The sequence below is a fragment of the Myxine glutinosa genome, chromosome 2, assembly GCF_964187855.1.
Source record: "Myxine glutinosa chromosome 2, kmMyxGlut1.1, whole genome shotgun sequence".
NCBI lineage: Eukaryota > Metazoa > Chordata > Myxini > Myxiniformes > Myxinidae > Myxine > Myxine glutinosa.
In genome coordinates this window covers 255,621,796-255,636,359 of record NC_136262.1, presented here as the reverse complement: position 1 = coordinate 255,636,359, position 14,564 = coordinate 255,621,796, and the positions used below count along the sequence as shown (strand labels likewise).

General features: G+C 44.3%; 1 protein-coding gene across 1 annotated transcript; it reads right to left on the bottom strand.

Moving 5' to 3' along the window:
• Window positions 1-6,169: 6,169 nt before the first annotated feature.
• SRM (spermidine synthase) lies at window positions 6,170-14,288 on the bottom strand. The gene is made up of 5 exons (XM_068105877.2): window positions 11,903-14,288; window positions 10,137-10,220; window positions 8,332-8,477; window positions 7,794-7,913; window positions 6,170-6,507 (listed from the first exon to the last, which is right to left on the bottom strand). Exons 1-5 carry the CDS (start codon window positions 14,286-14,288, stop codon window positions 6,466-6,468), a joined length of 2,778 nt encoding a protein of 925 aa, XP_067961978.2. The 3' UTR covers window positions 6,170-6,465.
• Between the last annotated feature and the right edge of the window lie 276 nt (window positions 14,289-14,564).

Sequence of the window (14,564 nt, the reverse complement as noted above, 5' to 3'; positions counted from 1 at the left end):
TTGCCGACCTCAGAAGGATGGCAGGCTGAGTCAACCCCCCTGGCGTTAATTCAGCGATTGACCGGGATTCGAACCCAGCATCCTAGGATCCCAAGCCGGCACCCTAACCGCTAAGCCAACACCATCAAGCCACCACCATCTTGGAAAAACCGAAAAACTTTGCACCTCTATATCTCCAAAAGCGCTGATTGAATCAATTGAGACATGGCTCATTGAAAAGAACTCTCCATCGGGAATAAAATATGTTAATGATGATGTCATAGGTGCCTCCATTTATGACGTCATAATTCGACAAGTACAAAACTTCATCTGATCAAAATGAAATTTCTTGAGCGTCATCTGAGGATAAATTGGTGGAGAATTTTTTTTGATGACGTCATCGGTCACGTGGTTCGCCTCCCATATTTGTTTTAGCATAACAGCCTTAAAAAAAACACTAAAAACACGTCCTGGCGAAGGTCGCAATCTCTTGATTGTTCTTTCTAGTTGTGAATGTTATATTTGTTTTCAACTGTTAGCTCTAAATTAAGCATCCACAGTATCTGTCATCAAAATATCGAATAAAAGAATATAACTCCACACTTGCTAACGACAACGAACCATACGTGAAAGTGCATGGCATTTGGCATGTCTCAACACAATTTTACCACCTCACTTGGGTCTTTGTTCAGAGTAGACCTATTTGCACAGGTGGGCACAGTATGGTATGAGTGTGCCATTGATGCACATGTGATTTGAGAGCGGAGGCGTTTATGAATCATGAAATAAATAAAAAACAGAAATTTGTTTTGGAGATGGCGAGTCGGGGCGGTGGTGGGAGAAAATGAGTACCAGCTGAATGGTAATACGAGGCAATGCATCAGTGGTGCAGCTGCGCCCCCAGAAAATGATGCAGCCAAAGGCTGCATACGAACCACCACCGAACTCATAACCATTGCATTTCTATTCATTCTGAAAGAACAAATGCCTGCAGTCGACCACAAAGTTAATGTAAATATCATAATCACAAGGATAGTAACTAATGTCACATCATAGGCGTCAACACAGTCCACTCTGAGCCGGAGGTCTTGCAAATGTCTATGTGGACCCCAAAAACGGTGCTTAAATGTTATCTGCGTTCAAAATTACTCGGAGTCCCATAGTTTCATTAAATGTAGCTGAAGCTGGTGGCGTTCGCGTGGGAAGGCAGGAAAATGGAAAAATGGGATTATCTTTACAATGAAAAAGGTTTATTAAAGATATATAGGAGGAAAGAATCATAAATAAAGAATCGGAACAGACCAGGCGCTCAAACGACAAGGACTAGGGGCACACACACACACACACACACACACACACACACACACACACACACACACACACACACACACACACACACACACACACACACACACACACACACACACACACACACACACACACACACACACACACACACACACGTGTACAATGAAAGGAAATAAAACGCAAAAGCATAACCCAACTATGGTGCCACTAATACAGGACTTTCAAATTGACGTATTTCTGCTTGGTACACATGCACAGGAACTCCTCATGATGCAGTAAGTCTGGGTGGCCTGGACATCTTTCATGCCTCCCAGATAAGGACTGTGGAATGGAACAACTAAAAAATTTTTACAAGTATATGTAAGTGTACCTGCATGAAAGGGGTGTGCCTCTCCACAACAAAGCAGTTGGAGAACTACCTGATCAACTCGTTCAAAGAGTTGACATGTTACAATCTATATTGCAAAAACTCACAGCGATGTCTGGCGGTGAAAGGCTGAAGATGGTGTGTTCTAAGCAAACCCTCATGCTTATTAAGACCTATGGGAAGGTCATATCTGGGGCTTGTCAATTCACAAGGTAAGTTTAAAATGATATTTACTATTATTAATTCAAAAATTTTGGGCAGAGTAGAGGTGGGGTTGGGAGTTGTATGGGCTGTGAGTGCCGTTATAAATATATATTGTTAATTTGGTTCCGGAGCCACAAGATAAATTACACTCAATTATTGCATCTATTGGTGAAAGTAAAAGCATCCCTTTGTGTGTTTCTGTGTTTTCTAACCACGGCCGCTGCAAACTAATTGTATTAACAGGAAATGGTACGAACCCAGCTCCTCTCCTCCACGGATATTTCTCATGTTCCTATATTTGCATGAGTCCGATTTTTCATTCAGGAACATAATTATGGTTAACCATCCTGAACTAGCCACTCTTTCATCGATGCTGGAAATTATGTTTAAAATATGATTCTAATCACAGATTTTGCGCTAGTAATGGCGGGTTAAAAGTGCCCTGCGAGCCAAACCGAAAAAATGTAGACACACACACACACACACACACACACACACACACACACACACACACACACAACATCAATTAACATTCGTACATCATTTTGAAAGTTCCTGTACAAGTAACGGAGTCACATGATACAATAGGATAGGTAAGGACTAGCGGTTGGCACGAATATGGTGGATGTACAGGCTCGGGGTGACCATGATGAGGTGTCCCAGCAGCAGGGTGAGCATGATGGCGCAGCAAGATGGCATGCACGTCTCAAGGTGCAGCCACCCCCATCCCAGTGACGAAGCAAAGAGAGCGAGTGTAGAGAGATGCTACCCCATTCAAAGTCCAAATTCAACACCAGAACTAAACTAGAATGGCACTCTTCTACGAAACGACGTCGACCAATATGCCTCCGCACACATTATTACATCATTATAACACTTGTACCAAGTTTGATTTAGATCCATCCAGCTGTTCTCAAATTATCACATTTTTACCTGACATGACCTCTGACCTTTGACCCCAAAATTTAATCAGTTAATGTTTATATTGTTACGGTACGCGGTTAAAGATGTTGTTTGCCGAGCGAAGGCTCCGCGACCGAACAGTTGTTCCCCGACTAAACCCGATTCACCCAAACGTTGGCCGTATCGCGCCACAGATATTCAATGGGGAAAAGACTAAGACGACGAATGCAAAGAGGAAGAAGAAGACGAGAAAAGGGTTGAAAATACTACTAAATTTATTTACTATTTACAGGCTCAAAATAACCAAGGAGAAGGAAAGATAAGAAAATAATATACTGAAGCTTTTAGAGACAGGGAAAATACTAGCTTATACAGACTTAATTACCTACCCAGGACAGAACAAACAAAGACGACTCACACGGGGAATGATGATAGGAATTGGCTGGAAGGAGAGGAAAGTCCAATTTGTTCGGCAGCACGAATCGGCGCGTTCGGCAGCCGCCGTCCCTTCGCGGCCCTGCTCCAAACTGCCGTCCAGGCCCCAAACGGCTGTCGAGTCTTGTTGCTGCTGTAGACGCTGCTGCTGGCGAGCAAGGTGACGAATAGCAGGCTTTGTGCTTCCCTGGATGATCTGCTTTTGGACCTCACGACTCAGCCCTGCTCTGACGACCCAGCTCTTTCCTGTCCACCTCACCACGCAGCTCAGCTCAGCCTTTCAGCTCATCTCTTGGACTCATCTGCTTGTCTCCTTGGGGAGCGTCCCGCGGCGGGTTATATAGGCCCCGCCCTTCACCCTTTGCGAACCTCCCCCAAGCATTCTCTCTCCGCCCTCTCAAGCCAAACCCCTCGTTCTGGGTTGGATGAGCGGGGCCGACTTACTCCTCCCCTCTATGACGAGGTGGAGACCCGCCTTTCTTCCCCAACCCTGCCTCGTGGTCAATGGCGGCTTTGGAGGGGATGTAATTGCCAAATTGAGGCTTGGCCATTACGAAAGGGGAAATGGAGGTTTTTGGGAATGGGAATGAAGGGAATCTATCTCTTTTACTCGGTGCAATGGAGTGTCATGTTAATGGACGACAAGGCCTTACCCTAAAACACATAATAAGGATATAAACTGTTGAACAAGGGTTTTATCGGGTCCTGCAATGTGGTGTTTCATGGAATAACTACCGGGACGCCCTTTTTACTTTTACACAACACTGGAGGCAGGAGGCGCAGAATAAACAATAATAATAATAAAGCACACAATAAAAAAATACAGTCCTCATACCCGCAACAATATTGTTGCGGAAATGAGGATTGTATTTATTTTATTGTGTGCTTTATTATTATTATTGCTCGATTCTGAGCCCTCCTTGCTCCAGTGTGTATAAAGGTCAAAAGGGCGTCCCGGTAGTTAATTCCATAAAGCATACATTGAAGGACACTATAATACCCTTGTTCAGTAGTTTATTTCCTTATTCTGTGTATTAGATTAAGGCTTTGTCGTCCATTAAAATGACACTCCATTGCACCAAGTGAAAAAGATAGATTCCCTTCATTCCCATTCCCAAAAACCTCCATTTCCCCTTTCGTCAATTGCCATTCGCATTGCCAACTACAATTGCCACCATTGAACATGTGCTCGGGTTGGGGAAGAAAAGCGTGCCCGCCCGTCGTCATCAAGGGCGGAGCCAGAGGGTCGCACGACCAACCATGGCCGAGGTGAGCACACCGATGGGCGTGTCCTAACGGCCGGCGGCTTAATCGCCGGGGGCGTTATAAAAGCGCGCGCGCAAGAGTGGTCAGAGCAAAGCTGCGTAGAGAGGTCCATGACAAAGAGAGGTCCATGACAAGAGTGGCGGTTGCATCCACAGCAGCTTGAGCCACCGAAACTGCATCCCCAGCAGCTTGAGCCACCGAAACTGCAGCCACAGCAGCGTGGGGCCTGGACGGCAGTTTGGAGCAGGGCCGCGAAGGAACGGCGGCTGCCCAACGCGCCGATCGTGCTGCACGACCCGTTGGACCTCCACCTCCTTCCAGCCAATCCACTCTGCAATTCCCCGTGTGAGTCCATTTCTGTTTGTTCTGTCCTGGGTATTTAATTAAGTTTGTATAAGCTAGTAATTTTCACTGTGTCTCTAAAATCTTCTGTATATTATTTTATTATCTTTCCTTCTCCTTGGTTTCTTTGAGCCTGTAAATAGTAATAAATAGTAATCGTATTTCAAACCTTTTTTTGCCTTCGTCTTCCTCTTCTTCACATCCGTGTCGTCTTTGTCTTTTCCCTCATTGAATAGCTGTGGCGCGATCTGGCCAACGTTCAGGGAATCGGGTTTAGTCGGGAAAAAACTGTTCGGCCGCGGTGCCTCCGCTCGGTAAACAATATCTTATCCGCGGACCGTAACAATATCATTACACATACCTGCACAAAGTTTGACTAAGATCCTTTCAGCCGTTCTCAAGTTATCGTGGTAACGAAAACCTATCACGGACGGACGGACGGACAGCCAGACGGAAAACCTGAAAACATGCCTGCGGCGACTTGGTCAGTGGAGGCATAAAAACTGCAAAACCAGAACTAGAACAGAACGACTGTGCTCAGGCATGATTATGGCCCACAAACTTTGGCACCACCCAAAAGGGCTCATCCACTTATGCGGACGTGCAAACTTTTGGGTGGTCCCAATAAAAAGTCTGATGCCTTACTCCAAGGCTTCACAGCTGATCTCACCACCATGGCCTGCCATCCACTGACCAATCAGTACGTGTAGTTTCCTTCTAAAGTACAATGCGCTTTCCAGTTGGCATTCATGTCCAAGTCCACACCCAGTCTCACTCGAAAAACATGAGATATTTATACAACAGACTTACTCGATACTGTCTTAAAGTTAGCACTCACTGCCTCCTCAGTGCAAGTTTTACAAGACGATGTATTCTGACATTTTCCCCGTTACAAGAGTAATCTGTCTAGGCCTGGTGTTGGCTTAGCGGTTAGGGTGCCGGCTTTGGATCCTCGGATCCTGGGTTCTGAATCCCGGTCGATCGCTGAATTAACGCCAGGTGGGTTGACTCAGCCCGCCATCCTTCCGAGGTCGGCAAATTGAGTACCAGTTCACTGGTAATTCCCTGTGCCGCAAGAGGCGACTAACAGGGTTGGCAACAGGAAGGGCATCCGGCCATAAAACATTGCTTCAAAAAGCCCGAAAAAGGCCAACCATTGCTCTGCGGGGGAAAATGGCCTCGAAAGGTGGTTCACAAGAGTAATCTCTGCTAAGTGACACGGCCCATGGTATTCTTTCACAATCTAGACATGGGTCCCCTGCCACCTACCCTTTCACGTAACAGTATAAAAAAACTGAACACGTTTCTGACCTCAAAACGAGTGCACAGTACAGTATGAATTGATTTGACACAGTAGGAATGACATATTTTGAGTGTAACAAATATACACAGTCACGTTTATTTGCCAACTGAATGAAAACACTTCTTTCCCTTCATCACACAACACATCCATTTGGAAATCCTCATACAATCAAAGCATCCATTATTTTATTTGTTCTCATTCAAGGACATTATTTTTTTTACCATCAACTTCGTTTCTTTATGTCAAAACATGTTGCACGACACACGATGCCCTCATGCTCCACAATGTCAGGCTTCTTTAATCCTGCAGCATTGGCCCCATCTGAGTCGAGCAGAACTTTATTCTGGTATGAAAACAATCAGTTTGGCTTCTCTTCGCTGCCATTGCTTCCGTAAAAGATCTGAAAAAACGAAAGAATAAAATATTCAACCACTCAAGGCAAGTTGTGTAATCATTTAAAGTTGAAGTGAAACAGCTTCAAGCAAAGGGGAGTTCATACAGTTACAAAGTCAGCAGGGAATCGAGACATTAACCATATTGTGAAGGTAAATCAAGTTACAACAGTTGTATGTTATGTACACAAGGTGCAAAATTGATCACGTGGTAACAACTCAGTTGTACTTGTGAAAATACTGCAATGAACAAAATTCCAACTTTTGTGATTTACCATCAGATTCCGAATACGACTAATCTTTAGCAAATGTTGGGCCGAAGGGCCTGGTGGAATGGCCTAGAGGTGTGCACATTCGCCTTCAAGCTGTCTAACCTGGGTTTGAATCTCAATGCAGGTATAAACAGTCACCTTGGTGTTTTGCAAGCAGGAAGAGGCAAGGACATGTTCACTATCTATCTGAAGGATGTTAAGATGAAGGAATCGTCTCCCACACTGTTCGTTGGTGGTCATTAAAGATCCCACGGTGTCTTTTAGCGAAAAGACCGTCTTCCAGTGATTGACCAAATAAATAGGTGGGTTTGTTTTATGATCATTCCAGAGTGACAGGGTGAGAATGCGATTTTCTGGGAATGAAGGACATGCTCAACATAGCCGACCAGAGTATAATGATTTTCAGGTCAAGAGAGAGAGAGACAGACAGACAGAAAGAGAGACAGAGAGCTGCTGTCTGCTAAGCAGATGGATGTAGTAGTTTATGTAGTAGCATGAGATTTGAAATGTCAGAATTTAAAGAAATATTCCAAGTATTGGACCAGCGATCGAGATCTGCAGAGAGGGAAGAGGTTGCTGCTGACCAATCTGAATGATGAGGGATGCTATGGCAGTAGGTGGAGTCATCACTGAAAAAAAGTTTGTCTTCAGATCCGGTTCTTTGGATAATCTACCATAGACGAGACTACTCACAAGCAAGTATTGTACCTCTGGGTCAGTCGCCCCTAAGTTTCTGTGTGAGTACAACGTTCACAAGTTTCATTGCAGTGATGAGATAAAATGGTCAACAGATCAAATACAAATTCTAAAAAGAGCTAGTGGATCACGTGACCAAGTAACAACATCTTAGTGGAGCAGCGATTTGACTTTCTATTCCTGTGCTACTTGCATTACATTAATCTTTCAACAAAGTTCGAACTAACGTGTAAAAATATGGGGAGACATTTACGAATGGGTTGTTTGACCACATTTGATCAAAGTACATTATTGTGCTAGCACAAGCGAGCGTTTCACCATTTCACCTTGTGAGCAAAGGAAGGAAGAGTGAACACAGCTCTGTGCATTTCTGGGGTGTAAAATCTCAGGCCCATCTCCTGCTGCTGGAGCTCCGTGAGCACACGCTGTGGCTCATTCAGCGGCTTCTAAAAACATCGAACAAAGATTGGATCATCAAATGCAGGTCAGTCGAGTTTAACCATGATGCCAATACATGCTCTCCCTCCATCCCTCTCCCCACTCCCCTCAGCATCCCCCTCTCCCTGCCCCTTTCCCTGCTCCTCTCTCTCTCTCTCTCTCTCTGCTCCTCTCTCCCAATATTCTTCTCTCAGGAAACAAAGCAATCATACAGGGTGGAAGTGCTTGACGTAAAAAAAAAAGAAGTTATCTGGCCAAAACGTAAATGCACCATAATTCTCCAAGGATTTTTGAATGTTGTGGAACATAAAACTATTCAGTATTACCTTGTTTAATGGAAACGGCAGCATTATTAGCACGTGATTCTGCAACAAAAATCAACAGAAAGTGATGTAATGTAGGTACACGTGTACAAGGCGTTTGTACCGTATGCAAGCTGCAGATGAGGTATCCCATCTCCCCACAGGGATACGTGGGCATGGATGCAACAGCCAGCCGCACTTCAGGATAAATTCGACGGCAGATTGCGCCCAGGTTTCCGAGAAAGTCTGGAAACAGCCAGGGAGACTCGGCTGTGGGGCAGACATGAGGATTAACGGTGAGGGAGCTGTAATGAGCATGAGATCATGTTTGCTTATGAGCAGCAAAACAATTCATTTGAGACATGTCGAGTTAAGTTGAGCATTCGAATATTTCAGCTCATTCCACATACAGCTCGTATGACATGCTGAATGGAGAAGGTGGATCAGACTCGGCAACGGTTGCTCGAGTGAGATGTGCATGGAAGAAGTTTCGGGAACTGAGTGGCGTGCTGATGAGGAGGAGAGTGTCGCTGAAGCTGAAGGGAAAGGTGTATGCTGCATGTGTGAGAAGTGTTATGATTTATGGGAGCGAGACATGGGTAATGAACGTAGAGCAGCAACGAAGGCTGGAAAGGGTGGAAATGCGAATGGTTCGATGGATGTGCGGAGTATCGTTGAGAGAGAGGAAGACAAATGATGAATTGCGAAAGATGATGGGAATAGAGCCTGTGATTGATGCTGTGAAGAGGAACAGGTTGAGATGGTTTGGTCATGTATTGAGGAAGGATGAAAGTGACTGGTTGAGAAGAGTGATGGAAGTTAATGTAGAAGGAAGTAGAGGATGGGGAAGACCGAGAAAGACTTGGCTAAAGATGGTGGAAGAAGAAATGCGGGCAAGGGGGTTAACAAGGAGAGATGCAGAAAATAGGGCAAAATGGAGAAGATTGTCATGGGGACCGCAAGGCTAACCCCCGCTCTAGCAGGGAACATGGCCTTAAAATGCATGTTGTTGTTGTATTCCACATACAGCTCGTAGGTCTTTATGGATGCATGGCAGTCAGCACCGTCCTAAACTCTCCAAGTACACGTGACTCAAAATACCGGCACATGATGAGACATATCGGAGGATGTATAATCAACCACAAGGGGGGAGGAGGGAGAGGCAATGTTACTGCCAATCAAAAGAGTGACAATTTCAGGATATCTTGCCCATGCTAAGATGTGTGAGATATTCAACGCCAAAGAATCCCAAGACTTGTGGAGGTTTTGGGGAAGCTGCTGCTGAGGCTGTTAAAGGTACAGTATGGGCTATCCTGTACATCACTTTGAAACATGCCGACAAACGGAGCCGGCAAATCATGGTGGCAACGACTTTGGATTAAACTTCTGATATAGAATAAATATTGGGCTGGCTGGCAGGATAACCTCGAGGTGCGCACACTCGCCTCTCAGCGGTCTAGGCTGGGCTTGAATCTCGGCCGCCCAGGTATAAACTGTTATCCTGACCTTTCGCAGGCAGAGTGATTCATCATTGGGAGTGCCATCCATAGGATCATCATTAAATTTGGTGTCTCATCTGCCGGCATTAGTTGGTGGATGTTTAAAAAAAAAAATACCATGATGTCCTTCATGAAAAGTAGGCGAGCTATCACCGGCACTCTGACCAAATTGCAAATTCCTGTCTTGACTGAGCTGGGAAGGCAACAGCAAACTACCAAACACAACCTTTACCCAGGAATTGCGTTGGCAGCACCAACACTCTGTAAAGACTAAGATATGATGATAGTGGTGGAAACTTCCCCTTCATAAAATAATGTTGGCATGCTGTGTTACACTGCATTGGAGGGATTGGGCAGTGAAATTTCAATGTGTGGAGGAGTGCGGTGAACAATCTATATCAGCAGGTGTGTAATAGTTTTGCCATCTTACTCTGTTGACAGATCACTCCTCCAGGCTTTAGGGCCTGCTTGAGCAGCTCATAGTAATTCTCTTCAAACAGTGACTTTGCAGGTCCTGCCACGGTAAGTGCACATATTTTCAGAGAGAGGGAGAGAGAGAAAAGAAATAACAGGTACACGCAGAATGATCAAAGACAGGACATCAATTGCACAATTACATTGAATGCATTTTATAGCAAACTACCGTAGGACGGCACTCAGTAGAGAGCATACCTCCGCCTGGTGAACAGTTTACATTTTGTATCTCAGATTAGACCAGAAAATCACAACACAGAATCACATTTAATCAAAATCAATCACAGGAATCACCATAGGTCCAGTCTTTCATACCCTGATCTACCCCTCGTTTTTGGCCATATCAATCAATGGTGACGAATCACTGAAAAAATTATACCAGCTGGATCCAGATCTTCACCAAAATCGAATCTATTAGTCCTTGTCAGACACACAACCTCTCCACCAAGTTTTGTCCGAATCCGTCCATAACCTTTTGAGATATCCTGCGATGTATCGTTTTTGGCCCTATCTCCCAATGGTGAAGAATCGCTTAAAAATTATCGTAGCCGGATCCAGATCTTCACCAAAATCGAATCATTTCGTCCTTGTCACATACGCTACATCTCTGCCAAATTCTGTCCGAATCCGTCCACAACTTTTTGAGATATCTTGTTCACAAACGGATAAACAGACAGACAGGGGTTAAAACATAACTTCCATCCACCTTTGGTGGAACTCGGTAGAGCGCATACCTCCGCTCGGCTGAAGACTTTACGTTTCATATCCCACTGATAGGCCGGATCTGGACCTGAACCAAAATCAAATTGGCTTGTTCTCGTCACTTAACCAACTCATCCGCCAAGCTTTGTCTGAATCCATCCATAATCTTTTGAGATATCCGTCTCACAGACAGATAACCAGGGGTTAAAACATAACCTCTGTCCACCTTCAGTGGCAGAGGTAACTTTTGTTGTTCTCCTCCTTTTCCCTTTGTAAGTACATACTTAAGTACATATGTAAGTACATATTACTTAGGGGGCCAAACCCCAAAATTTTCGGAAAGCAGACATGGGCTGTTGTAAAAGGTTGTGCCCCAGAAATCATATCTACATGTGCCTAGGAACACAATCTAGGTCAACAACCTTGCCAACAAGCTGCTGGAAATTTGTAAGAGGCACACAAATGTTGCGCATCTTTCATCATCATCATCATCATCGTCATCATCATCTTTGCGCATCCCTACTTTGTGCAGGGCCCAATATAGCTGCAATTTCATGCACAGGCAAATAGTTTGACTGGGTAGTTCGAATCCACAGTTCAGGCAGATCCTTCAACAGAGTTGCAGCATAGTACACACTTGAAACAATGATATCAGTATCATTGGCATAGATGATAACAGCTGGGCTGAGACTGCTGAAGTGACAGGCTTTGTATAAAGCCATTTGGTGCGAGCATTTGTGTTGAGTGTTATGCCATCAAGACCACTGTCTTCCTTAGAGTCAGCATTATAAGTTTGCTCTAAAAGCATATCAGGAGATACACCATTATGGCTCCCATCTGCTCTCCGACCAACAAATGCTCCATTCATCATAGCTTCATGCACCTCTGGAGCTGTGTCGTGTAGTGTTTTCATTTCAGACAAGTAGAGTGGCAATGACTGCTGACCATATTTGTAATGCCCTGCAGCTGTTAAATAGGGAAGCATTCGAGCTGATTCACACAAATGCCCTCGCCAATTACCTTCCCGTTGGTGGTAGATGAAGCGGAATAATACATCTGACATCTCAAGGAAGTTGAGCCAGAATACAGCAGTTGGTAAGGTGGTGAGAGTCTCCTGGAATTTCAGCAGGTGTTGCTGAAGTGCTACAAGCTGTGAGTGGCATTCTTGGATGGACTTCAATTGTTCAGTTGCATCTATAGACGTATCGAACTGCTTCTTCAGTGCTGCCTCAATGGCATCTATCCATAGTCGGGTGTCTTCCTCTGATATCCAGCTTTCAAATGCTTCCCAATACAGATGCCATACAGCTTCATTCAGGATTTTAATGGCATGCATAGACTGGTAATAGTCTGCTTTCTCTCCAAAGATCTTCTTAGCTGTCCCTTCTTGGCACATTCCTGCTGTTACAAGAAGATCTTCCACACCAGAGTCCCTCATAATCGTACAGACTGCTTTTAAGTAGTTATGAGCCTGGTGGAAGCCTCCCAAAAGCAGGATTACCTTGGAAAACTCATCTTTGTGTTTGTCCCTGATGGCCACTGCAAGTTCATATGTGGCCTGGTCTCCAGTGATGACAGTCCATGTATCTCCAAGTGCATGTGATGTTTGTACAAGCCATGTCATCTCTTCCTTTAGCACAGCAGGATCCGTTGGTGAAGCAGGTATGAGAGGGAGGTATGCAATCCGGCTGGCCTTGTGGTGTGGGAGTAACTGTGCACAGAATGCTGAAAAACCAGGGAGATCAGGATCCCCTTCATATGGCACATGCAGCAGTTGTGAAGTTTTCACTTGTCTTCCAAGTCTCCAGAAGAGCAGCATTTCTTCGGCTGTCTCATCAGATGCAGTTTCCAAACTGTTAACATCATCAATGTTGCAAAGTGATCTAGAATTCCTTCTGTCACTGGCTGAAATGTGACAGTTAGGGATATTTGTTTCAGAAACACCTGAAAGGGTCTTTTTCCTGCTTAAAGATGAAGTAGGAAGACTAATATTGTCAGGATGAGTGATGAGGGTACTACTCATGACAGGATTCTCAATTATAATGGCTGTGGTGGCATTGAAAGTCCCACCTTCTAATGTGTTTTTCTTCCAATCCAGGTTGTCCATTGCATAAACATGTAAACTTGCATGATTATGCACCATAGCTTCTGGGACAAACACCCCATTCTCCTCAACCTGTTGCATGATGTTGATGGTTTTTGTTGTCAGTTGGCGCTGCAACGTGTCATAATTGATTCCTAGGCCAAGTCTATTGTTCAGAGTGATCAGTGACTTGCTACGTGTCTGGTTATACACATAGTAAGCTGTAGCTACACTCAAAGGAGTTGGCACTGCTGCTACATGTTGCATAAGTTGCTGCGATATTACAAGTGCTTTCTCCCTAATTGCCGGATGAAGTAATGATGAATCTGAAATATGGGATCCAGACTCTTGGTGCTTTTTCCCTGCTTTGTCAGAGAGCAGCATGGTTGTGAAATCAAATAAAGTTTGTGGAACAATTCTTTCAGCAGCTGCAAAAGAAATTTCAGTAAACTGCTCTGATTTTTGTTCTTTTTTGCACTGCTTAATATCAGCTCTCAGAATTTTAGCTGCACAATGCATTATTTGCTGTTTTTCATCAATCTGATTCTTGGCCTCTAACAACCTCAGTTTTTCTAGAGCATCTCCTAGTGGTATGGAGGAAGCACAGATAAAGCCAGCGCCAGTGCTTTGGTTGATAATTGAAATGCGCTTGCCAAACCATTGTTGCAATTTCCACTTCAAAGTTATTGATCGATACGAGTCTGCAGTTTTGACATCTAGCTCTCGAAGAATTGCCCGATACTGATCCCGAAGATTTTTCATAAAAAAGCCACACTTATTTTGGAAGAGTGATGTCTCAAGCTGTTCGACTAATCTTTCAAATGCAACATCATAGAGATTTTGTGTTGGACTGATAGTGGGGATGCGTCGAGCTTTAAAAGTATTCATGCAGGGTGTATGGTAGCAGATGTCATTGGCAACCATATCAAAGCCTTGACCAATTAGCCTTTGCAAGATATCTTGTCTCTTCAGCCTTTTGGCTTGATCAAGGATTGCATGTTGGCTGGTTGTAGTAGACACTTTACAGGTGGGCTCTTTCCCTCTATACCATGTCTTATTACAGATGACACAAGTGTTCTTGGCTTCAAATCCTGATGTGGATTGTCTTGTGGTATGAGACCCAAGAGATGAAGTTTTCATAGGGTCATCAGCCGCTGGTGGTTGCCCTCCTAGATTCCTTCTTTCTGCCAGTTTGTAACTTTTTTCATTCAGGTACCAGTTCCTGCATTTTACATGCCATTTAGGGGAATTTTGTCCAACCCAGTTTTCTTGGGTAATGTCACTTTGTAATCTTCTGTGAATATGATCCCGTCGACAGGACATAGCCACAATCTGTTGATATCACCTGGACATTATTAAGTCCTTTCATTGATGGTTCTTGACATATTAGACATCTGCCATAGTCTGTGTTCCAGCCATCCTCCCGCCTTTTCTTTGGTTGTTCCAGTAACAGTGCCTCTTGAACCAGCCTCTTCCCAGCTTGACTGGTCATTTTTCTCCCGGCTGTGTTATCTGAAACACAAACTAATTCATTAGACATTGTAGTTAAAAGTGCAAAGGAGTATATATATTAAGAACACAACTTCACTTGGAGCAAAT